Below are 27,673 nucleotides of genomic sequence, written 5' to 3'. Positions count from 1 at the left end.
TGTCAGTTCTTCTGCTATGTGTGTGTGGCCACAAATCAATAGCTATATGTGATGTGATAACTGTCTTTCCAATTTTTTGTTTACAGGTTCCATCTCAGAATTTCATTTGTTCTTGTACACAGCTAAGTTACATTTTCACTGTTTTCAGTCCATGAGGAAATTATTCTGACTTAACATGTGACTGCACTGCTGGCAACTGATAAGAAGTGGGTACGTGTTTCATTCATTAAGACTGCTCAAATTCACTGACCCTCAACATTAGTAATTTATTACTGCTGTCTTCCACAACACTGCATAAACTTTAACCTTTTACTCTAATAATTAATCTTGCTTTAGTAAAAAGGATGTGGCAACTAGAAAACTGTTTACTTATAACTAAGATCATTTCAGTATTAGCAACAATATCAGCTGATAATGTTCGAATTTTTTATTAGATATATTTATAAAAAATACAAGATTGATTTCCAGTTTGATTTATTTAGATTTTCTGGAATCCTCTTCACAAATTGATCTTTGGTTTTTTCTCTGGTGGTGGCTTCATGTTTCGCTGACTATCTGGTTTCTCCTGTTTAATTTCACGAGGTTCAGCTTTCACTTCTTCTGCAAACACAAGACCAAATTTAAAAAAAATTATAACATAGCATACTACATTGTAATGTATACCAAGATTTGACATTAAGCATTATTTCACCAATTGCTGGTTTCTGTTGAGGAATGACTTGAACTGGAAACTTTCGTGTAAGTTCTGCTAGCAACATATCCACTCTTTGTCTCTGGAACAATGAGCTCGGCTCTTCCCTTTGAGTCTCCTTTTTTGATGCAGTCCTTTCTGATGGTTTGCGTTCTTTTAGATCCCATGAATACCCTTTAGAAGGATGATATCGAGAATAAGAGTTTGATTCTTCAAATGCAGATTGTAGATGATGTATTGTTGACATCTAGGAGAAAGAAAAGAACATCATAGTTCCACATTTAATACACTTATCCTTAATAAACAGATTCCAAAGCCTCTTTCAGAGGATTGCCAGGTTGAAAGCCTTCAACTGATTAATATTAAATTCACACATATCTGTTATGTGAGAAATGATATGAATAAATAATAATATAGAACTATTGTGAATAGCTTTGTAAAGTCTGCACAACAGCGTATTTAATGGATAAAGTGAAATTATTTTGTCTCTGTCTAGTTATGCGAACTCTTCACTTCATTCTATAAGTCTCACTTCTTGTTTTAGAAAGTAATTTTTTGAAGACTTCATACAATGCCTATTGAGACAGAATGTATAGTGACAAATGGTGCAAACTGCATACACATGAGTGAATTTAATTTCCCTAAGATGTTGGCTTCTGAGTATATATTAGTTGTTACTTTAAATCAGGAAAGTTCAAACATTATTTCCTGATCATCTATGTTTTTCATAGCAAGCAGTCATATCCTGTGTACCATTAAGCACCAAAAATAACAGCCAACATGTCACATAATAGGTAAACATCAAGGGAGATATAATAACAGAAGACTGCCCATGTCTGTTTACACACCTTACATATGCTTGTGTATAAATCAAATATGATAATAGATTGAAAACATGTGCATGCCAGTTTGAAAATGGCCTAAAGCCAAAAATGGGCCAATAGGGGTTTACTTACAAGTTTTCCTGACACTTAAGCCTTAGAAGAGGAAAATGATTATGTCTGTTCTGGCATAAACACAAGCACTGGAGCAAAGATGAAGAACACAAGAGAAGAGAAGGCAGAGAAACAATGTTGGCCAATGGTGCACTGATTACGACCACACCACGACAGGAGCGGCCTCTACAAGAGGAGAATATAAGTGCCGCTCCACCCAGCCTTGGCCGCTCAGGATGGGCTCAGTATTGGGACAGTATTCAAAGAGTATTAGCACGGCCTAGCAGAGAGTGCTATGGCAGAAATTATTAGTGATCCACTAGCAGTGTGGCAAACTTGCATGAACACTATATAGCAAGTAGGACTCTAATTTATATTGTATGTCACTCATCACTTGGGACACATTCTTATAAATACAAGTTAAGTATTGTCAGTCTTCTTTTTTGTAATAAAAACTATTAACCTGATTCGCTTGAATTGTTGTACAGCACTCCGAGAACACAACATCCTTTAGGCACCCTATATGAGACAAGTGGGCAGGACCCCACAATGTCTTTCACCAATTTTCTGGCTATAGCTATTACATGTTCCATTTCAGTCCACTTTCTTAACTGAGATTGCCCAAGGCCCTGTAAAACTTGAGGAGGTAAGTTCCATCTGCTCCTTATGTATTGTGGCTAAGATATTTTAAAATACCACAAGTTTTTAGTGATAATCTTTTTATGTTCCTAATTGTGACAACCATATAAATTGAGGGTCAAATGTGAGACTTAGAAACCTCACTGTGCCTAGAAAGAACAATAGAAAAGAACAGGAACAGTTTAAAGGGATGCAATTTTAACCTTCCTTCTATAGAAAATATTTTTAAGAAGAAAGTTCACACAACTCTCATTGGAGGTGTCAAAACACATCTTCTCTGCCTAGTTATCCAACCATTGAATGGTCAGTTGCAATGGACTAATTGTTGTTGGAAGGCTCGAGGAGAAACAAAAGACAGAGAAACCATCAAAAATAAGGAAAACTACACAGGATGTTTAAGAACAGATGTGATACTATTAATAGCTACAGCAAAGACAGTCACACTTAAAACACGACTTGAGGGACAAGGTTTTCCTGTTCTAATTGATCAGCGGTGACACCACTGACTTGATATAGAAAATAGTGTGATGATAAGGACCATATAAAGATAGAAGAAATTCTCTAAAACTCATTCAAGGACCTGCCTGAGGGTAACAAGTTCCCAAGCAGTATCATAGGCCTTGCTGATGTCAAAACATATACCCACTACATGACACAGGAAAACCTGCTGTATAGCCACTTCCATGAGAACCAGTTTACCAAAGGTGGAGCAATATCTCCTGGATCCACACTGTAAGGGCCTAAGGAACTGCCTGGATTCTAAGATCCAGACAAAGTGCCAATTGACCATATGCTCCAAGATCTGTATCACAGAGATAGTGAAGCCAACACTTTGATAAATACTCCAAGGTTTTGAAAGTGAAATTGAAACTGCCTTTTGCCAAGAGCTGTGAAAGTGTCCTGGTCCCAAAATGAGGTTAAAAAGGGCAAGGAGGACTTGTTTGCTCCATTGTGTGAGGTGACATAACCTACTATGATGAGTCCTATCATGACCAGGTGATGTGTCATGAGCTGTAGACAATGCAGAAGCCAGCCCCCACATGGTGAAGAGGCAGCTGTAGTCATCATCTGCAAAGCAACTGAAGCCTCAAATGTCTCTCTCAAAAGCCACTGTGTAGTTGGAAAGCTGAATCTTGTCTGGCAGTGACAGTAACCGTGGGAAATAGGCCACTGTAATCTGGACAGTGTCTTACAGGTTGGTTGGAGACTTACATTCTGTACTACAGTAGTCACTGGACACCTCCCTCTTCTTCCCCAAATCCTCCTAGTGTCTCCCATACGAATGTGGTTTTAGTGGAACCATTCATGGTAGGCAGGAATTGCTTCCACAATCTTCTTTTGCTGTCTCTAATTATTCAGCAACATTTAATTCTTGCTACCTGAAAGGCAGTGAGGTTATCTGCAGATGGCCCGCACCTGGAACAATGGAGAACCACTCGCCTGGTCCTGACTGCGGGACAGCATTTGTTTTTCCACCATGCAACAGGCTGCCTTTTCAATTGGCATGAAGACAGCAGAATTGATGCTTCAGGAGCATGGTGGATCATCTGGGTAATATGACCCATCCATCCCTGGATGCTGTGATAGTCTTCAAATGCAGTAAAGTTGGTTGAAAGCCTGCCCCACCCATTGTTGTGGCTATCTTCTGAACACCTCTCTGTCTGGAAGGTGAATACAGATTGGGAAGTGATCACAGTGTGCAAGACATCGACCACTTCCCACTGAGCAGTGTTTGTTAATGGCTGGAGAGCATACTGAGAGATAGATAGCAGTTAATGACCCTGTTTTAGAGCTGAAGTTCGTGCTCTGCACCCTGTTCAATAACATACATAAGGACATGAGAAGGCTCCAACTGCTCTACCTCTGAGAAAGGTGACTGCAGAGCTCCAAAACACAATGAATGCACTAAAATCACCACAGAGAAAAGAAGCTGTGGAGGATGGGGGAGGGAGATGAATATGGTCATGGAGAGTACTTTATCTAGCACCTCAGGTGGGGGCTGGTAGAGGGAACAAATGGTCAACCTATGATATACATGCTCTTCTACAGTGATTGTTTGTATACTGGTTGTGAGGGAGAGGAGTGAGGAGTGGAAGGAGATGCTTCTGAAAATAGCCACTCCTCCTTTAGATCTCTCTAAATAAACATCAATTTCTTAAATTTTTTCTGTATTTACTTTTAATAATGTTGCCACACTGCTCAGAGGCACTACAGAATAAAAAATGCTTTTAGGAGACGTATACACACTGATCCACCCAGAATTAATAGGAGTATTTCCTCTATATGTGTCCTGAATCCATTCAGGCTCTGCTATGAAAGCCATCTTAACGATGATGTTATCCTCAGTCTTTCCCCCTGTTGCTCCTCTGTAGTGGAGAGGTTTCAGGGGGTCAGTGTTTTACTTGAAGGACCCTAGGGTTACCTCAGGCAGATGACAATGTCAATAACATCGATGGTATGGTCGTTGTTGGATCCATCAGACAGGACAAAGGTCAAGGACGCAGCCACCAGGATTTTGTGAAAAAGGGAGGGGGGGGTCCAATTTGCTAAAGACGACCTTAAAAAGGCTCGTTGTTTTCCATTTTATTCTGAAAAAAATTTACTTGTTTAAAGTACATAATTTCCTTTCAGGCGGGCCTTCATACAAATAGCATTTGGTCAATAAAATTAAGCAGAAAAGCGTTTCTTAAAAAAAACTATAATATGTATTATCAACACACAAATACACATTTAAATATTTCTTAATTTGACAATATGATAACTGCACTCTACCACTGAATGCTGAATGAATTGAAATTCAAATATAATTTACTGCCTTAAAGAGAGAAGAAGAAGAAGAAGAAGAAGAAGAGAGCGCAATTTTCTCATATAAGGTTCAGTATTGCAGAGTAAAATAATCTTAATGTTGGGTTGAATAACTTATAAAAGTTAAACGGGTTCAGTTCTTTTTTTGGCAATAGGTATCGTTATCCTACTGAAACCTAGTATTTAAATTTACAACTTAACAGAAAACAAGTCAGAATTTATTCAACACATCAAAGCATACAATGTTCCTCATTTCAAACTCAAATTTCATTACAGTCATTCAATTTTCTTAGGTGATCATAAACTTTTTTTAAACTTATTATTTCAACAGTCACCTTGAAACTGTAGCAACCACATTATTTAACACACAAATACCATGAGCTATACTTTTGTGATATTAACACTGATTCAGGCATTAATTTCAACTAGACCTCTAATGTATGCGATCTCATAAATGAGTTTTATATATCCATGATAATATGGTTATACAGTATTTGATGCTAATAAACTCCTCTATGAAGAACAACATACATTGTCGTTTGTATGTCATTGTTTAAAAATACATTAGATTTGTATCAATTGGACTCCTAACATCATTCTTGTAATAAAACATGAAGACATGACATAATGCCCTTCCACAAGTGAGCTATCTATGTTCACAGATATATAGTACAAAATGACGATGCTATTTGCCTTCCAATGTACATACAGCAGTCTCTGAAGAGATGTTCGGTATGCCTTTGATACAACTCTTTTCATTTAAGCAGTGATGCTGCATCTTTAAGGGAATTGGAATCTGTCACAAAAGAAAGGAATTTGGAAGAGATTGGCTGTGCCCTATAGTAAGAGATCAACTCCCACATTTGCCTAAACTGAAAGTGGAGAACTACATAAAGACCGTTTTCAAGGTTGTCAGCAGACGTATCGAACCATCTTTCCTCCTGAATCCAGGGATTGCTAGCTCAGCACCTCATGGTATAGAGCTACTCATGTCTGTATCGTCGAGAATTTCAAAAAACTGGTTGTTGTAAATTGTTTTTGAAAAAAAAAAAAAATATAATACACCATAATAAAAGATGGGTTTCTCATATTGCATGTTTTTCTTCTCTGTGCATGTTTTGTCATTTGGTAGCGCATGAATGCATGCATATTTTAAGAGTTAATTGTACAGGGAATCCGTGGCTCCTGTTATTATAGGTTTACAAGAGTGTGAATACATTTTTACCACAGAAAATCACCAAACAGCTGTACATTTAGAGAAGTTATTTTATTTTATTCTGGCGACCAGTTTCAGCCTTTCAATATTCCATTTTAAGGCCCCATCTGCACTTTATGTGTAGACATTCAGATGTATCGATGCTGGCCTAATGGAGCCACCAGTATCTGGATATCGTTAATTTGTTGTTCGCATGCTTCCTTCAATGACCTGACAACAATTGAGCAATATATTAAATGCCGAAACTGGTTGTCAAAATAAAAGAAAAAAACTTCTCAAAATGTACGACTGTTTGGCAATTTTCCTTTGTAAATATTTGACTAGTCACTGCCCACGTCACAATTGGGGGGGGGGGGGGGGGGGGGTTGCAGTGCACAGTCAGCTCTGACAAATTCAAGCAGCCGACTGAAAAGTCTATGGAAACAAATGGACTACAGAATGTGCTATGTGGTGTCATCACATACCCCTTCCACTCTCCACAAAACGCTGCGCATCGTTCCATATCTGACAGGTTTTTATAATCGAGTACCGTGTAGGTGACCAGTTGTCATGATAATTTAACATCTTGTCTAATAACTGTAGAATTTTGAGCTCTTTTTTTTTTTTTTGCAGAAATGCAGTCATTGCCTACATTTTTGTTGATCAATGCAATTTCTGGGCAAGACAGGCAGTATATTATATATACGTATTCATACATTTTTTTAATGTTTACTGCTCAGCTGTGTTGTGAAATACTGAAATATTTCATCCCCAACATTCTACCAGCCTCTGATAACAACTCCATCATTTACATTAAACTGCTATAGATAGGTAGGTAGGTAATTAGATTATTATAGCAGTGTGTACGTGTTTTTACTTATCATAATGTTAGTGGAAAACTCAGAATCTGTTTTCCTGTTCTTTCTTGTTACAAACTTATCCAAAATTAGAAACTGTCGTAACAGCACACAGCATGAAAACAATAAACGGCAGCATTTACGTTAAGTACAGCTGAACATAAGAACTGACCTGATTAACAAAATAACAATTGAAGATGGCTGACAGTGCCATCAAAATATCGATAGTAAAATGTAACCACCGTTTTGTTGATTATCAATAGTATGTATCCCTTTTTCTCGTGTGATTCACAATCACAAAATAAGGGGCAATCAAAAAGTTTCCACTTGAAGGATGTACAGTCCAGAATTGGTAGGCCCCATACAATTCAGGCAAAATCGCCATGGGCATTAAGGCAATCATTGCATATATGCACCACTATGAAGTTTTTTTTTTTTTGTCATCAGTCTACTGACTGGTTTGATGCGGCCCGCCACGAATTCCTTTCCTGTGCTAACCTCTTCATCTCAGAGTAGCACTTGCAACCTACGTCCCCAATTATTTGCTTGACGTATTCCAATCTCTGTCTTCCTCTACAGTTTTTGCCCTCTACAGCTCCCTCTAATACCATGGAAGTCATTCCCTCATGTCGTAGCAGATGTCCTATCATCCTGTCCCTTCTCCTTATCAGTGTTTTCCACATATTCGTTTCCTCTCCGATTCTGCATAGAACCTCCTCATTCCTTACCTTATCAGTCCACCTAATTTTCAACATTCATCTATAGCACCACATCTCAAATGCTTCGATTCTCTTCTGTTCCGGTTTTTTCTGTTCCAGTTTTCCCACAGTCCACATTTCACTACCATACAATGCTGTACTCCAGACGTACATCCTCAGAAATTTCTTCCTCAAATTAAGGCCGGTATTTGATATTAGTAGACTTCTCTAGCGAGAAATGACTTTTTTGCCATAGCGAGTCTGCTTTTGATGTCCTCCTTGCTCCATCCGTCATTGGTTATTTTACTGCCTAGGTAGCAGAATTCCTTAACTTCATTGACTTCGTGACCCTCAATCCTGATGTTAAGTTTCTCGCTGTTCTCATTTCTACTACTTCTCATTACCTTCATCTTTCTCCGATTTACTCTTAAACCATACTGTGTACTCATTAGACTGTTCATTCCGTTCAGCAGATCATTTAATTCTTCTTCACTTTCACTCAGGAGAGCAATGTCATCAGCGAATCGTATCATTGATAGCCTTTCACCTTGTATTTTAATTCCACTCCTGAACCTTTCTTTTATTTCCACCATTGCTTCCTCGATGTACAGATTGAAGAGTAGGGGCAAAAGGCTACAGCCTTGTCTTACTCCCTTCTTAATACGAGCACTTCGTTCTTGATCGTCCACTCTTATTATTCCCTCTTGGTTGTTGTACATATTGTATATGACCCATCTCTCCCTATACCTTACCCCTACTTTTTTCAGAATCTTGAACAGCTTGCACCATTTATATTGTCGTACGCTTTTTACAGGTTGACAAATCCTATGAACGTGTCTTGATTTTTCTTTAGCCTTGCTTCCATTATTAGCCGTAATGTCAGAATTGCCTCTCTCGTCCCTTTACTTTTCCTAAAGCCAAACTGATCGTCACCTAGCGCATTCTCAATTTTCTTTTCCATTCTTCTTTATATTATTCTTGTAAGCAGCTTCGATGCATGAGCTGTTAAGCTGATTGTGCGATAATTCTCGCACTTGTCAGCTCTTGCCGTCTTCGGAATTGAGTTGATGATGCTTTTCCGAAAGTCAGATGGTATGTCGCCAGACTCATATATTCTACACACCAACGTGAATAGTCATTTTGTTGCTACTTCCCCTAATGATTTTAAAAATTCTGATGGAATGTTATCTATCCCTTCTGCCTTATTTGACCGTTAAGTCCTCCAAAGCTCTTAAATTCCAATTCTAATACTGGATCCCCCTATCTCTTCTAAATCGACCCCTGTTTCTTCTTCTATCACATCAGACAAATCTTCATCCTCATAGAGGCTTGCAATATATTCTTTCCACCTATCTGCTCTCTCCTCTGCATTTAACAGTGGAATTCCCGTTGCACTCTTAATGTTACCACCGTTGCTTTTAATGTCACCAAAGTTTGTTTTGACTTCCCTGTATGCTGAGTCTGTCCTTCTGACAATCATATCTTTTTCGATGTCTTCACATTTTTCCTGCAGCCATTTCGTCTTAGCTTCCCTGCATTTCCTATTTATTTCATTCCTCAGCGACTTTTATTTCTGTATTCCTGATTTTCCCGGAACATGTTTGTACTTCCTTCTTTCATCAATCAACTGAAGTATTTCTTCTGTTACCCACGGTTTCTATTTCTTCTGTTACCCATGGTTTCTTCGCAGCTACCTTCTTTGTACCTATGTTTTCCTTCCAAACTTCTGTGATGGCCCTTTTTAGAGACGTCCATTCCTCTTCAACTGTGTTGCCTTCTGCGCTATTCCTTATTGCTGTAACTATAGCGTTAGAGAACTTCAAACGTATCTCGTCATTCCTTAGAACTTTCGTATCCCACTTCTTAGCGTACTGATTCTTCCTGACTAATGTCTTGAACTTCAGCCTACTCTTCATCACTACTATATTGTGATCTGAGTCTATATCTGCTCCTGGGTACGCCTTACAATCCAGTATCTGATTTCGGAATCTCTGTCTGACCATGATGTAATCTAATTGAAATCTTCCCGTATCTCCCGGCCTTTTCCAAGTATACCTCCTCCTCTTTTGATTCTTGAACAGGGTATTCGCTATTACTAGCTGAAACTTGTTACAGAACTCAATTAGTCTTTCTCCTCTTTTATTCCTTGTCCCAAGCCCATATTCTCCTGTAACCTTCTCTTCTACTCCTTCCCCTACAACTGCATTCCAGTCGCCCATGACTATTAGATTTTTGTCCCCCTTTACATATTGCATTACCCTTTCAATATCCTCATACACTTTCTCTATCTGTTCATCTTCAGCTTGCGACGGTGGCATGTATACCTGAACATCGTTGTCGGTGTTGGTCTGCTGTCGATTCTGATTAGAACAACCCGGTCACTGAACTGTTCACAGTAACACACCCTCTGCCCTACCTTCCTATTCATAACGAATCCTACACCTGTTATACCATTTTCTGCTGCTGTTGATATTACCCGATACTCATCTGACCAGAAATCCTTGTCTTCCTTCCACTTCACTTCACTGACCCCTACTATGTCTAGATTGAGCCTTTGCATTTCCCTTTTCAGATTTTCTAGTTTCCCTACCATGTTCAAGCTTCTGACATTCCATGCCCTGACTCGTAGAACATTATCCTTTCGTTGATTATTCAATCTTTTTCTCATGGTAACCTCCCCCTTGGCAGTCCCCTCCCGGAGATCCGAATGGGGGACTATTCCGGAATCTTTTGCCAATGGAGAGATCATCATGACACTTCTTCAACTACAGGCCACATGTCCTGTGGATACACGTTACGTGTCTTTAATGCAGTGGTTTCCATTGCCTTCTGCATCCTCATGTTGTTGATCATTGCCGATTCTTCCGCCTTTAGGGGCAATTTCCCACCCCTAGGACAAGAGAGTGCCCTGAACCTCTATCCGCTCCTCCGCCTTCTTTGACAAGGCCGTTGGCAGAATAAGGCTGACTTCTTATGCCGGAAGTCTTCGGCCGCCAATGCTGATTATTTATTAAAATTTAGGCAGTGGCGGGGATCGAACCTGGGACCGAAGACGTTTTTGATTAAGAATCAAAGACGCTACCTCTAGACCACGGGTAGATATATTGGTAGTGAATAAGTCCATAATTGCCTGCTGCACATCCTCATCTGACAGGAATCGTTGAGTGTTGAACACCTTCTTTAAGTGACCAAGGGCATGATAATTGCTTGGGGAGAGATCAGGACTATAGATCGAGTGCTCTAGTGTCACCCACTTGAGCACACCCCACATGTCACACCATCCACAACCGTGCTTTTTGACAGACATGCTGCCCCATACACGTTCTTAACTGTCAGATGGATATCTACCAGTGCTCATCCTTTGGCATCCAAGAAGAATAACAGCACATTGATCTTGACTGGACGCATTTGGTAATTATATCTTCAGAGTTCACGTTTCCGCAATTACCGCATGCATGTTGGAAAGACACAAATGATACACTAATCCCTTGCCCATGTGTTGGAGCAATATATACCAACATCGGATCACAACTATATGTTACAGCAATATCCTCAACTGGAAACTTTTTAATGGCCCCTTATAACTTTAAATTTCACAATACGGCAACTAGGTCGTGTGTTATTTCATTTAGGTGATAATGGGAGTCCCTTTGGCCATATCCTTGTGAAGATCGCATGGTTTGATGGCTTCAGACGCTATCTTTAGGCCCATTGTTTTTCATTTGCAGTCTGGATTTTGGGGATGGTGGTAAGGCTGTTTTACCATAAACACTTTGTTGGTGCTCTTCTGCTGTCTGCTGTGAGTCTGTTATCCTTTCAAACATTAGGTTCTGCAACCACCATTATTTCAGTGGTAGGAAGGCTTGGCTGGACTAGTGATGCAGACCTGTAGCTCCATTTACAGGAGCAAGTTATACCCTACTCGGCTGTCAAAGTCTGGATACTAACACTGGTCTCCTGTATAGACTGCATCATTGCTGAGACGAACTACATCACAAAATTTGGTGATTGTCTTATCTTACACTCCTCCTTCACACCTAAATCTATACTCTGCAAACCACTGTGTAGTGTACGGCAGAGGGTACATTCTACTGTACCAGATATTAGGGTTTCTTCCCATTCCATTCACGTATAGAGTGTGGAAAGAATGATTGACTGAATACCTCCCTCTCCCTCTCCCTCTCCCTCTCCCTCTCCCTCTCCCTCTGTGTGTGTGTGTGTGTGTGTGTGTGTGTGTGTGTGTGTGTGTGTGTGTGTGTGTGTGTGTTTTTTTTTTTTTTTTTGTAATTATTCTACTCTTGTCGGCAAGATCCCTGTGTGAGCAATACATAGCAGTTGAAGTATATTGCTAGAGTCACTAAATCTGGTTCTTGAAACTTTGTTAGAACACTTTCTTGGAATACTTTACATATATCTTCAAATGCCTGTCAGTTCAGTTTCTTCAGCATCTCTGTGACACTCTTCCAAGAGTCAAACAACCCTGTGACCATTTGTGCTGCCCTACTCTGTATACATATACTTCTCAGAGTACAAGATACGATGGGTAATTAACCTCCTGTATTTTCTTCTCTTCTGCGAAGACAGGGCATTCCTTGGTCCCAAATGGATTGGCTTGGTAGCAAATTGATACACAAGGGTATCACACCGAACTGAATATCTGGTTCCTGGACAGTGGAGCCCCATCTTCCACATGTGGACAATTCATTGTGGTGTGACCACAGCATTGCCACTTAATACAGCACATTGGGTTACGTACAAAGGGTTAACCCTAAGGCGGAGAAGGACTGCTACAATACATTCAGGCAATTTTGACAAACTGGAGGCCAAGATAAAGGATGGCGATTTCTGGAGTTCACCATCAACCTTCTTCACAAAATTCTGAACTTAGTGACATCTATTTTTCCATTCCTGTTGGAGTACTTTGGTATCTATACCCATAATGACATGCCATGTCACTACTCCTTTCCGATAATTTAGCTCACTGTTGATACCACATTCTTCAGGTAGTAGGAATTTAACAACCTGCTGATTTGAGTACCTTCCAGTGCTTCGATCAGGAGCATACCATGGCACAACCTCTTGATAGATTTATGTTGCCTGCATGTTCCTCTAAAGCTTTATGGATGTAGAATGTCACAAATTCTCAAATCAACCTGCTACAGATTTAACAAAAACATACATTACTCATCCCAGGATGTGGTCCGTTACTATTACTGCTTGCACTGATATTCAAAAATGTCTCAGATGGAGTTGCCACATGAAGCCTCTTTTGGGTTTTGGTGTTAACACTGCCCAATGGACCACCTAATCTTCTGGGATTAAAAGAAAGATTTAGACTTCCTGCAAGTCTCACACATCTAGGGAAGGAAGTGCCCACACCAACAGAGCCCCACTTGTCTGTGTAAGCCTTGTACAACAAAGGTTTGGCAGGCTCCCAAGAGATTGTCTGCTTGAATTTCAAACACTAGATGACATAAATGGTATTTTAAGGAAATGTTTATGACCACATTCTACTGTAATTTCCTGTTTATTGCTGATGTAATTTTGCAATGTAAGTAAGAACCTTGACATTTAACTCAAGTCATGGAGTTATTATATAACAATATTTATTGCTCAGTTCCCTATTTTACAAATACAATATATTTCCAAATGTTCAGGTTAACGTGGGAGAGAAGGCGCACAAATAATTAGAAAACACCAATAATCAAGATATTTTCAACTCTTGTATTTAGGACAATGTTTACTGATCAGATAATAGTGGCAGTGTTGGCAGCCGACTTCTAAGTGCGCACAGATGCACCTCGGAGCAGTCATCTTCCACTGTCGGTCTGGCTTAGTGCCCCTAGCACTGGATAACCCTTGCTGCTGGACCTCATGTGCTACATGTGACTGCTTTTTTTAGATGCATGAATAATCCACAAAGCGGATAACCTGCATGAATAATGAGTAGTACAATGTACATTCAATTTTTTACATACATCCTTCTTTCAGGGATCTGGAAGAAACAAGGGCAGAACTATTACTGTATTTGAGTGGTTATTCATCCTTAGGTGCCATGTCCCTTACCCTCCAGTTAGTGTGTCAATCTAACTACACATAACGAAATGTGATTAGTATCAGTTTTAAATTAAACTTTTCTCCACCATTCTGATTTCATAAGTACTATCCCTCAGCCATATTAAACTGGAGCATGCCATCAACCTGCTGCATCATTTCCATATGATGAAAGTATCTTCCATGAGAGACAGCAACCTGTTTGATGTCCAAAATGAAGACATCCTAAGTCCTCATATCGCAATTTCTCTGAAACTACTGATCCAATTTTGATGAGAGAAATACCAATGAATTTGTCTCTTTTAGAACTATGACACTGGAGGCAGAAATAACTACAGTACTGTTTGAAAAAGTGAACCTGATAACGATGTGTCTAATATAGCTATAAAAAAGAGACCATACGTCATTTAGTGAGAACTTTTTTTTGCAATTAATTTGGGTGAAAACCCAATCACAGCATCTTAAATGGTTCAGGAAATACCTGAGATGAACAACTTAATCGAACTGCCCTGCATAGGTGATAGTAATTATATTATATGAAAAATTAGGTTGAGAACATTGTTAAACTTTTAAAGAGACAGAAAAGCTGGCCAGAACTTACCTTCAAGAGGTCAAATTCAGAGATCTGTTGGGAGAAACATGTTAAGTATTATTTCATACTATGTGTTCCTAATGGCATCACTAGGAACTACACCTCCGAGGGGATAGTACTTACCAGCCAGCCTTTCTGCTTCTGTCATTTTCACAATAAACTACATTACACTTTACATTGTCGAAATTATTTAAATTGCAATACTTTATGATATCTTAACTCACCAATCTTGAATTTATCACAGACATAAGGTCAGGGGCTTGATAAACTGTGCCAGCAATAATGTAATAATCTGCAAGAGGTGTTGCCTGGGTGGGAGTATGTCGATGCTGTTTGCGAATGACATACAGAATTGGTTCCTGGACGTGAAGCAATATGTATTCAAGTCCAGTCATATTTCTGTAATTGCAACAAAATAAATGTTTACATACAGGAATTAGCATTACATGAGGAGCAATAAAACAATTTTGCATCAAAACTGAAAATAAAAAATAATACACAATTTAAAATACAGGACAGGGGTGAGCATTTGTACTGTAGTTTCGTCTTGATAAAATGGCAAATTAGGTCTCACAACATATATAAAAAGTGATACATGGAAAAAAAATTACAGCTTATGCACTGCTAAGCTTAATAATAGCTGTAACATGTCTAAATCACTTAAAGATAACTAACCCAAACAAACAACTAGCAGTCTATAAACACTTGCCCATGTTGGGGTAACATGACATCTTGAAATATGTATTGTAGGACAAAGTAATTTATATGACAAGGGGTACGGCTTGGTGGTTCGATGTATAAGTACCAGACTATCGAACCCAAAAGTCCATGACACTGACAAGGATGTACCACTTTGCAATGCAGTGTTCAAACCAATCTTCCAGTTGAGGGCAGCTTCACCATATACGATGTGGGACAAGGTCACAAAACACACAGTAAAGTGCCATATGAGAAACTGAGACAGAAAAATACATACACATACCGAAATACTATGGCATGTAGTACCTGAGAAACACATAACTGTTACCTTTTGTGAAGTTGTAATACAACTGTATCATGACATCAGTATGAAGATGATTAAGCACGATTTGTCCAAATGTCTGATATTTAATTTAACACTGTGCTGTTTGCATGTTTTTAAATTAAATAAACAAAACATCTGAAAAATTGGGAATAATAATCACCTAACTGACATAAATGGTTATATGATTTGATTTCTTAACAGAAATACCATCTTGCTGCAGCCCACAACAATTAAAAATTGTTGACTTTTGGCAATATTAGTTATTTAAATTGGTAACCTATTTGTACTAATACAAAGCAAACTGATTATACTACTTATGATTCCATCCTGATGCTTTAATTAGTATGTGTTTAGGGGTAGAGAAAAAAAGTAAACAGACTTCACAAAGGAACTAAAGATAGTTAAAACTGTTTAATACATTGAACAACAACACTCGCACGCACACACACACACACGAGTGCGCGAGAATATACCTATTCTTTTTTCCTCCTAAGGTAAGTCTTTCCACTCCCGGGATTGGAATGACTCCTTACCCTCTCCCTTAAAACCCACATCCCTTCATCTTTCCTTTTCTTTCCCTCTTTCCTGACAAAGCAGCCGCCGGTTGCGAAAGCTCGAAATTTTGTGTGTGTGTTATTTTATTGTGCCTGTCTACCGGCGCTTTCCCGCTTGGTAAGTATATATATAATAGAAAGAAACTTCCACATGGGAAAAATATATTAAAAACAAAGATTCCAAGACTTACCAAGCGGGAAAGCGCCGGCAGACAGGCACATGAACAAAACACACAAACACACACACAGAATTACTAGCTTTCGCAACCGATGGTTGCTTCTTCAGGAAGGAGAGGGAAAGACGAAAGGATGTGGGTTTTAAGGGAGAGGGTAAGGAGTCATTCCAATCCCGGGAGCGGAAAGACTTCCCTTAGGGGAAAAAAAGGACAGGTGTACACTCGCACACACACACATATCCATCCGCATATACACAGACACAAGCAGTCATTGCCCTGATCCTCAAGTCATCTACTATTTTATAACAATTTTTAAACTAGCTGGTCTCCTTTTATACCACACCACCATCTGTGAATTGCCTTGAAAACCTGCAATATATTTTCTGATGCGCTGGTAGCACATATTTATAAATATTAATGGTCTTCTCTCACTTGAGCTATACTGGACACTACTTTCACTTCTGGTCATGTCTTTTAATTAAGAATGAAATTTGGATTCAATTAGCTATCAAGCCTTTAATCCAAATCATGTAGTTTTACAATATTCCATAACCAGAAATTTTATTTACTAGGTGACGATGTGAAGCTATATCAAAGGATTTCCAAAATTCAAAAAAACAAAAAGTTTACAATATTGTCAGTTCAACTCTCTTTGTGGATTTAGCAAATCAGCATTTTTTTTATTTTGTGATTTTTCTGCACTTTTTATGAATACCATGCCTTAAGATTAGGGTGACTATAAAATTACTTACTGCAACTGATCTGGATTCAGGCGTTGCATTTTAACTATTTCATTATTACACGTCCGGTCAAAAAATGGGTTACTTCGTTCTGAAAAGTAATCCATAATGTTGGAAGGATTTAATATGGGGATCCAAGCACTGTCATGCCACGACAGGCCCAATAAGTTTTCTGTGGAATAAAAAGAAACAAAGAAATAAACACATTTGCTTAAATTATACTCATGGCGTGTATATCAACTCCAACCTTTCTTCTATTTACTGTAAGCAGTACTATTACAATTTAACATGCGAATTTAAAAGCATATGTCATCAACATTGTCAAATGTAGGGCATTTAAATGATTCATCTGGCTTTGAATAATTATACCTCATAAAATATTACAAACAAAATAATGAATGATACATGGTATGAAAAAGTATATTTTCAGGTTTCCTACATATCACTACAATGTTCAATGTGCTATCTTTGGGTTACACGACAAGCATCAACAGTAGTCAAGTTCAATCCATACAAGTTCTAGCATGTCCCTGTCATTATTTGCCAGCACACCAATGATGCGATCCAGGATTTCATTCAGTGTTGCTGCAAAGGTGGTATGTAAGCATTGTTTCCTATGTATCCCTAAAGAAAAGATATCACAAACTGTAAGATCAGGAGACCTTGGGGGTCACCTGAAGAGCTGCATAGCATCCAGAGTCCACTGGTTTGGAAGCTCCTTGTTGAGATAGCCACACACTACTCTATGAAATTTGGGTTATCAGCTTTCAGTTCAGGAAAAAAAAGCCAGCCTTGCACCATACATAGGTACACTGCACCTGTCATGGTTTTCCCAGGAAAAAAGTATTATGAGCCATACACTCTGCTACATGAAACAGCACAGAAGGCATTCACCTTCACAGAGTATCTTTCAATCAGCCCAGCACATTGCTCTGCTTGCTCCCAACCAGGATCTTCAGTTTCTTGCATAGGGTATGTACGTACACAACACATCTTCCATATTTCTCCACTGTTATGTGGCTTGATAGATGATGATCACATTGTTTGAAATTAGTGATGAAGTATTATCCATTCAGCAACATCTAGTGATTGACTATGATACACTTCAAAAATTGTTCCACTCTGCTTTTATTTTCAGTTCTGCTTGTAATTTTATGTACAAAACCATTCTCGAATGCTCTACATTTGGCTGTAGACATCAGATGTGATATTAATTTGTTTGAGTAATGTTCATAAATTCCTGTTTGAATGCATTAAGGTCTGAGAGGAAGTAAATTCTATTCATTTCATTCACACTATTTGGTTTAGTAGTTCTATTACTCATCTAGTAGTATCAGGATTGTGTGTTTTTATAGTCTCTATACAAATTTTTTTTAAAAGACATCTCAGCATTGGATATGTGATTTTTGATGCCTTTGGAATGTTATATTTATTAGCACCAATGAAGTAAAAACAAAGGAAGTAAATCTTTAACATATCATTCGCAATGAGTTCATTAAACAGAGACCAAGTTGAGATACAAGCTGCTAACGATTATGCTGTTCTGTTCACAAGCTGCACCACACGATTTTGTACATCTTTTAAGTTTCATGTTTCAGCTATATCTAACACTAGTTGCTGCATCTTCACTCTTAGATTTCTTTATATCAATCTGAGGAATGGAATATCACAGTCAATGTCAATTACAGTGGAGTGGTGCTGAATTCTTGGGAAGAGTTAAGTGTTATTGGTGAACAAATAATCAATTCTTTCCATTTTTATTACTACCTATATACTGGGTGGTTATAATTAAACTTTCCCTATTTAACACATTATAACATGGAAACTAATTACTATACAAGTATCAGGCTTGGTAGCATTAATGTCCAGAGTTTGGGGCGCATGATTACTATGCATCACAGCACCACCATCTAGTTTCAACTACGGCCACCAGATGCCGTGATAAGTCATTGTGATTCATAGTCTCACACATCCGACCAGTTGCAGTGCACCTGTTGACGTGTCAACATGAGCTTGGAAAAAAGGAGCAGGGCATTATTGGTGAAGCTCTATTATCAAAACAAAAGTAATGCTTTAGCTGCACTTCACGACTATTGCAGGCTAAAAGGATTATGGAAGGGTTCTCTTTCTCCACCTGCTGTGCGGGGCATGATGAAGAAGTTCGAATCAACTGGAGAACTGGGCGTCACTCCGGCAAGAGGCAGATGACCAGTTGCACCAGAGGGGGTTGACAAAATCTCTATTGCTATGGAAGACAATGCTGCCCATAATTCCTGATCATCAGCCAGTGCGCATGCTGTCTCACAACAGTCGAACATCCCGTGGTCCGCTGTACAGGAGGAGCTTCGAACCATTCTCAAATGGTATCCATACAAGAGCTACATCGCACAACAGCTTGCACCATACGATATACGACGACGTGTCGACTTTGCTCTCCACTTTCTCACAAAGATTGAACTTGACAAGGGCTGGTCCTGGACCATCCTATGAACAGATGAAGTTCATTCTTCTCTGACAGGTGAGATGAATACACAGAATTGTCAAGTCTGGGGATCTTCACCTTCAGTTACTGTGCATGAATTTCCTGTGTACAGTGAATGTGTCACCATATGGTGTGGCTTCACACCTACATTCATCATTGGCCCATTCTTTTTTTAACAGATTGGCAATGTGACTGGCCAGCATTACTGCTATATGCTTCACCAGCATGTAACACTTACCCAACAGGAGAGAAATGCATTGAAACCAACAGTTTTCATGCAAGATGCAGCCATACCACAAATGCTCATGAAGTTCACCGAAACACATTTGGAAATAATCAAATTATCAGCCGACTGTTTCCAAATGCTTGGCCAGCAAGATCACCTGATCTCACTCCCTGTGATTTCTGGTTGTGGGGCTACCTGAAGGACAGGTCTTATGGGGTAAGATTCACCCTTGTGCTGATCTGAAGTGCAGCATAACGAGAGATAGCCAGCATACCAACAGACATGCTTCATCCTGCTGTTCACAATGCAATCCTGTGTTTTCAGACTCTTCTGAACACTTACTGATGCCATATTGAGCCCCTTTTGTAGCAGTACTGGTATGTAATCGAATGATGTACTGTAGCAGCACATTAAAAGTGTTTCAATTGCATTGGTTCTGCATTATTTATCTTCCCCATGTCCTTGACATTAATGCTACCAAGTTTGGTACTTGTATGGTAATTAGTTTCTGTATTATAATGTGCTAGATAGGGAACGTTTAATTGTAACCACCCAGTATATTCATGTTGAACTGAAGGATATGGTACAGCACAGCTTGTATAAGGGTAGGATGCATCAATAAATATTTATAATTTATAAAGCAATGCCATAGATTAAAATGAGAACTATTATATTAGGTTTTTATGCTTACCTGTCATGATGTTTCTCGACGGCATCATTCTTTTATCCACTTAACCTGCAAGGGAACAAAATCGCTGCATTATGTTACAAGTACGCAAAAAGTTTTAATTTATTTTAAAAGCTACATTTATTCTGAGTACGCTAAAGTTCACAGACCTACAAAAAAAGTTATCTGAAGTATTCAAAGTTGCAAGGAGCACTTCTTATGGCAACTCATTTTCCTGCATAGGCTGCTATTTAATTTTGAAACAAAAACTTCACACCATAACTTAGAAATCACTTCACTTCACTTATCGTACTACATAATAGTAAAATTTGTTAACCCTGTAGTATGATATATTCCATGCATCCATTACAACATGCAATCGTGTCCCTAATAAGAGTTTCAAACAACTGTAATAGGTATGGGTGCTACTGTCTCTGATGAGAGGCCTGCATGGGAAATACAAAGCCTTGTGTGGGTTTTGCCATTGTGCCAACATACAACATATTTAATATGTTAGTGTAACTATTGAAGTAAAAACAAAATTTGAAAAAAATACAGTTTAATAGTTACAGTTTTACAGTAATTTTTACATAAATTACATTGGGCCTCTTGGAGAATGGTATCTGGGATGTAGATAGAAGGCAAGGACACACATTTAATTTAATTCAGTGCAATACAGCAAAATGATATTACTTTACAGCATCAGAGTACTAATTCTAGTGATACAATCACCTAAATCATTAAATTTAAGAGTTTCTGTGAAGATACTCTTCAATGGAGTTGAAGGAGATGCTCAACAGAAATTTCTTCAATTCTATCTTGAATTACGTCAATGTGACGTTTCATGTAGTCTGGTAGGCCATTGAATACATGTACACCCACTTATCACTCATTTCTGTACTAATGGCAACCCCTTGAGGTCTTTGTAGAGGCTGTTTTTGGTCCTAGGGTTATATTCATGATGTTCACTAAATTTTGTGCAAAAAGAAGTATTAATAATGACAAAGGATATTAACGTGCACATGTATTGGTTAATAGCTATCATAATACCCAGTTTTTTGAAGAAGCCTCTGCAGGATGTTCTTGAATTAATACAAGATGTAATTCTTATAACACACTTCTGTACTCTGAAAATACTATCCCTTCTTCTTTAATTCTCGCCCCCTACCCCTCCTCAAAAATACAATAAAATAAAATAAAATAACAATAATAATAATAATAATAATAATAATAATAATATTCCATTACTCATTAGTGAATGGACATATGAAGAATTAACTTGTTTCTTCATTTTTAAATCACCTATTCTAGTAATCATGCACACAGTAAACATAGTTGAACCAAGGTCCTTCATTATAGGCAGTGAGTTTTCAACTGAGGTTCTGATCTACTTGCAGTTCCAGAAACTTAACACTTACTAGTTATTGTATGTCACTGCTTGAAAAATGTAAACTACAATTTGATGCTCTGATGACTTCACTTAGAATTTTACTGTACAGTTTATAATGAGATCTGACCCTGTCATCATCCATTTCCCAAGTCTTCCCTTAGTTTTGAATGACATTCAGAACACATTTGTAACCCAAGGTTTATGTGTATTTAATCTGCTTCACCTGTTAATTTCTTAGGAAAACGGTTTTTAAAGTTGCTCAGCACATAATCAATTATATATTTCATGAGCAGAATGTAAGCTTGTTGTCTGTCACAATGTTGTTCTCAGGTGGGTCTTCTTGTAGGCTTTAGAAGAAGTCATAGACTGAGGGAAGATCACAGCACTAGACTGACAAAGCTATTCCTAGAACCATAAATAACAAATATTGTTCTGGACAGTTATTGCCATTGGAGACATTCTAGCACTGTCATCAACTAGACAAGTTCTATTCATCAATCCAAGTGCAGAGTTAAACTGTGAAGGTTTTGTCAACTGCAAAAAGCTACTCATGCTCAAAAAGAAATCTAAATGCCATTGAGAGTTGTTAGCACTATAGGTGATCAAGGAGAACTTCAGATCACTAACTACCATGAGCAGACACAACTCATCCCTAAAAGGTATGTGCTTAGGGATAGGTGAAACAGACAAGGAAGGGCAGCTTAGTGCTATTGATGAAAAATCATGCTCTGCTACCTTTACAGACACCACAGGTAAAAAAAGCTAATATTGAACTATCAGTAGGATCTGGCCTGACCGATGAAAAACAATGGTGAGTGAAAGCCATTCTGTGACAAGTATCAGAAGATTTCAAGCCCAGAGAGGAGAAAAGTCAGCATTCACGTAGAGTATTGCTAGCTGAACAATGGATAATCCAGGAGAAAATGGAGAAGTTGCTACATTGAGACATCACTGAAACTTCAGAGTCCTGGGTCCTCTCCTGCAGTCTGTGTGAAGAAGGAGAGCACATAGTGTTTCTATGCCTACTATTGATGATCAAACACAATCATGAAGAAAGATAGGCCTATCTATCCATTGCTATATATTGATGACAACCTAGGCTGCTGAAAGGAGCAAAGTATTTATCAACTGTGGACATGCACGCAGGCTACTAGCAAACCAAGTTTTATGGGATCCATGTGGAAAAGACCGCTTTCAAAACTTCTGATGGACTCTGTGGGTTTAAAGTTATTCTGTTTGGACTGTGTAATGTTTGGACTGTGTAACACTCCAGTACATATATATGTGTGACAGGCAAGTTGTGTACTCACCTTAAGTAGACAAAATGTCTTTGCTATTTGGATTTCAAAGACATTTGAAGAACATTAAATCTGCCTGACTATCATGTTGAAGTGTGATCAGACTACAGGCCTCTGCCTGAATCCAAAAGATGCCCCATCACTACCCAAGAAATAAAAATCTTGGGGCATTTATGAATGGTGATCAAGTCCGTTCCAATCCAGATAAAATAAGAGCAATCACAGATTTTCCAACTCCATGGCACATTCGTGATGCAAGAAGTTCTCTCAGAATGTGCTTGTACTACAGGTGATCCATGAATTCAGTGGACTATGATAAAAGATGTAGACAGTGTGACATGTGGTAGTTTGAGTCTGTGCAGGGAGGGTGCATAGGCAGTCAAAGTAGTTAAGGTGACCACTCGCAATAAGTGATTTCAAGTCTTGGTTCGAAGGAATCTAACTTTTAATTAATTTGTACAGCTGTGGATTGCCAACTGCACCTGCTTTTCCAGACATGCATGAAAGGATTCACAAAGGGCTTCTGTACCAAGACACATACCTTGCAAGAACTACTGAAGAGAGATGCCAAATTTTCCTGAAATGAGGTGTAAGAAATATTCTTTTCTTATCCTAGCTCTGTACAAAGAGAATGCTGAGACAAAACTTACCACTGACACTAGCTACTATGGTGCAGCTGTAGTGCAAATTCAAGAAGGTGCTAGAAACATAACAGCTTATGGTCTCAGAATAAATCCAAAGTTCAAGATAAACTACTCTACAAGCCAGAAAAATAACTACAATTGTTTCAGCCATAAAAAAGTTCCCCTTGTATTTATTTAGCAAAGCATTCACCATTGTGAAAGACCATCATACTTGATACTGGCTGACCAGCCTGAACGATACACCAGACATCTGGTGAGATGACCACAGTGGCTATATGAATACAATGTCACATTGATATACAAAATGAATTTAACTGCCTTTCAAGGAATTCTTTGGCAGATCGCAGAGCATGCTGCACTACATGGTATTGATGCTGAACATAGGGAGGATCCAGCACTGCTGAAAACTACATAAGCCTTGAAGGAAGAGGAACCAACCAAAGGAGAATTCCAATTAATAAAGGGAACATTGTATAAGAGGAACTATGATCCAACAGGGTAAAAATATTTGCTCGACATCCCAGTTCTTCTATTGCCAGCTATCCTGAGGAATTTCCAACATCTGGTCATCTGGGATTGGTGCAGACTCTAGACAGAATCAGACAAGTATCAATGACTAGGTCTCTACCAATCCGTTAGACACTATATGAACCACTCTCAGGAGTGCCAACAGCAGAAGCACGTGCCGCAATTATTCCAGGGCATCTGTTACCAATCCCACCTGCAGCAGCATGATTCCACCGAACAGGAGTTGAGAAGGCTCCCGAAGTTCACAAACAGGAATATAGATAATAGTCCGCATTGGCTACTTCACCCACTATGCTGTCACCAAAGATGTGTCAAATGCTGGAGCGCCAGATATAGCAAAGTTCCTCCAAAGTTCTCCTTTGGACTGTACCATATCCTTTAGTGCTTGCTGGATGTCATACTTGCAGATGAGGACTATGACCTTTCATTAAGAAGACATAAGTGCAGATATATTGTCGCTGTCCTTTGTATTAAGCCCTACGACAGTCCAGGGACACAGACTGACAATGGCAGTTTAGAGGAAACTGAAGACTCACTCAACAATCGTGAACTTTAGTAGAGGGGGCTTCCTCCGATGCTCATTGTGCTGGCATATACTGTCGCCAGCACACTGGTCAGCAAAGAGGTTGCAAGAGGATCGATAATAGGTGCTGGGTAAAGTGTGCCTATCAGGAGAGAGGCCAAAGCCAAACTCGCAAGCAACATGCTGCCAATGCCCTCTCAACTGCAAGTATTTAGATCGCCACCGTGGACCACATGGCCCAGTCAGTCACACACAGTCACCCAGTAAGTCGCAGTCGGAGTTGCAGGCACAGTCTCTAGCTCAGAGCCAGTCAGTACCTAGCGACCAGAGTAGTAAACATAGCGGGACTTGTACTTCACCAGCAGTGAGGCTAACAAGGACTATTACAGAGGAGCTTGTACCACAACACATGGAAACCTGAAAGATAAGTAGCTTCTTGTCCTTGGTAAATAAAGAACTGTGTTCATACATGTGTGCTGTTTGTGTTGTGGAAGAGGATATCGGCCACCAATCAACATCCTCTCCCTTGCTTCCCCTGGTACAAGACTCTACAGTGTCAACGACAACACAAAGGTGGCGACGAGTATAATTCAGTGCAGAAGAAGATTTTGCTTGCTTCTCTTGTGTTTTAGCTTGCAAGGATGATCATTTTGCTGTTGTGTTCTTGCATATATTCCAGAAGGGGAGCCACAGAACTAATCAAATTTCTCTTTTCAGAGGCTTTGCTTGCTTTTAGCTACAACATACCATGCCTACCCCACCCCTTCCACTCTCCACCCTCACGTCTCGGCCGCAGACGGTCAATGTGATGGATCTAACACAAGCTTTTCGGTTTCAGAACCAACAAATTGCTGCCCTACTAGCTATGATACAACAACTTCCGGCTGCACTAACTGTGTCGGAAGCACAACAACCGACCGACCGATCAGTCCAACAAGTGCTACCGACCAGCACACCAACTTTCCGGCAATTTAATGACACCAAAGACAAATGGCTCAAATACCTGATAGTTCCACATACATTGTGAAATTTATCAAGTTCAAGGTACTGTAAAGCTACAATATTTTTTTTCGGTTGCGGTGTCCCCAGTGTTCAGGCTAATACAAAAACTTTTTCCAACGACATCTCCCACCGAATTCAGTTATGACCAAGTAATCACTGCATTAACTCAATATTATGACCAGGAAGTCCCAAGCAGCTGCAACCAGATATCAGTTATTTCACTTGCATAAAAAGCCAGAACAGAGATACCATCAGTGGTATACAGAATTAACAGGCATGACTAGGAGGTGTAAATTTAAGTGTAGTTGTGGCAAATTTTACAGTGATTTAATGATTAGGAATGCAGTAATGTACAATGTCCCACATAGTAAAATACAGGAACAGATCTTAATATACTCAGATCCATCACTTCTCCAAGTGTTGGAAATCTTAGAGCAATATGGTTCGGATGTACAGCAGCCGATAAGTTTGACCAGGCCCCGATTTGTCAAGTCGCCCCTTGCTCGCAACTGCCCCAAGCAGTCACAATAATGAGCGCATACACAGCCATGCAGACAGTCATGAAGACATGTAAACAAGCTTGTGAATTTAGTGAAGTCTTGCCCTTGATGATTTGCTCGCCATAAAAGACAGGATTGCCCATCATTGCAACAGCACAAAAATGCCAATTTTGCCTACTCCCAAAAAAAAAAAAAAAAAAAAAAAAAAAAAAAAAAAAAAAAAGGCTCATACACATGCAGTGAAAGTTGCGTTTCCCAAACATGTAACAGGTTCTGACAACAGTAAGATTAAGGTTGTGCCTCATTCTCCCCTTAGTGGTGTGCAACGATGATCTAACAAACTATTTGTCTCATTATGAATTGCTGGCCATTGTGTGAACTTTTAGTTAGACATGGGCACCACATATGAACAGTTAGCCTCACCATGCCTTTCTAAATCTTGCAAGCACCTCACTGCTTACAATGGACAAGAAATTCCAGTGCTTGGACAGTGTAGTTTGCCTGTCACTTACAAATCTCACTCTAGAACAGTAAATATTACTGTGTTGAAATCAATAGACAGTGAGAACATACTCCGTTTAGATGCCTTAGATGCTTCCATTGGACTTAGCATCCAAGCAATATATTGTCCATATCAGCTGGTGCACTAAAAGACAGTGTTGCTAGCTTGCTTAAAGGATTTCCTGAACTATTTTCAGAAGGAATTGGTAAAGTTAATGACTTCGTAGTGCATGTTACAATGAAAGACAATGCACAGCCTAAGTTTTTCCGGGCCAGTCCCGTTCCAATAACTTTGAGAGAAAGTAGTCAGTGAACTGGAGAAAAAAAAAATAATACAATAAATAAAAATTAAAAAAAAATAATTAAAAAAACACATTAGTGTTGACTTCAAGTGTACAGTAAACCCACAGACAATAGTTGACACTTATCTGTTACCTCGCCCTGAGGAACTCGTCGACAGGCTTGGTGCAGGACATTACTTTTCTAAGATAGATTTGCGTGATGCCTACTTGCAAATTCCATGGGATGAAGAATCATAGAAAGTGTTACTTGGAACAGCTGACTGCAAAAGTGCCATTTTCCTCAAACTAACTTGACAATATTGTCGTCTCAGGTCGTACACCAGAGGAACACATTGTCAATTTGCGTACTCTTTTTCGAGTGTTTTCAGATGCAGGCCTCAAGTGTTGCCTCAAAAAATGTGACTTTTTTCGAACTGAACTACAGTACTTAGGTCATGTGATAAACAGTCAGGGTGTGCACCCCTCCATTCTCATTTGCTTGCAAGCCACGACTTGTGTGTTCCTTGCAACACGTCTGAACTACAGTCACTACTAGGCAAGATGACCTGCTACATTGGTTCATAATGAATGCTGCTCAAATCGCAACTCCATTGCATCACTTGAGTCACAAAAATGTACCTTTTGCATGGACTAAAGATTGTTAAGATGCA

At 39.1% G+C, this 27,673-nt stretch overlaps 1 protein-coding gene across 4 annotated transcripts in view; it reads right to left on the bottom strand.

Annotated features, from left to right (window-relative positions):
* Nucleotides 1-412: 412 nt before the first annotated feature.
* Nucleotides 413-27,673, bottom strand: part of LOC126335399 (mediator of RNA polymerase II transcription subunit 6) — a 33,066-nt gene continuing 5,805 nt past the window's right edge. For 2 of the 4 annotated variants that reach the window (XM_049998667.1, XM_049998647.1), the window contains 5 exons: nucleotides 20,360-20,404; nucleotides 16,973-17,132; nucleotides 14,691-14,865; nucleotides 692-938; nucleotides 413-600 (listed from right to left, as the gene is read on the bottom strand). In XM_049998667.1, the coding sequence (XP_049854624.1) occupies nucleotides 500-600; nucleotides 692-938; nucleotides 14,691-14,865; nucleotides 16,973-17,132; nucleotides 20,360-20,387 (711 nt within the window). In that variant the 5' untranslated portion in view covers nucleotides 20,388-20,404 and the 3' untranslated portion in view covers nucleotides 413-499. Of the gene's footprint in view, nucleotides 601-691; nucleotides 939-14,690; nucleotides 14,866-16,972; nucleotides 17,133-20,359; nucleotides 20,405-20,505; nucleotides 20,906-21,067; nucleotides 21,487-27,673 lie in introns of those variants that run through there. The other 2 variants (XM_049998676.1, XM_049998657.1) reach the window with 2 other exon arrangements.

This window comes from Schistocerca gregaria, chromosome 1 (genome assembly GCF_023897955.1).
Source record: "Schistocerca gregaria isolate iqSchGreg1 chromosome 1, iqSchGreg1.2, whole genome shotgun sequence".
NCBI classification, from domain to species: Eukaryota; Metazoa; Arthropoda; class Insecta; order Orthoptera; family Acrididae; genus Schistocerca; species Schistocerca gregaria.
The sequence above is the reverse complement of the archived record's forward strand: the minus strand, read 5'-3'. Positions and strand labels throughout refer to the sequence as shown.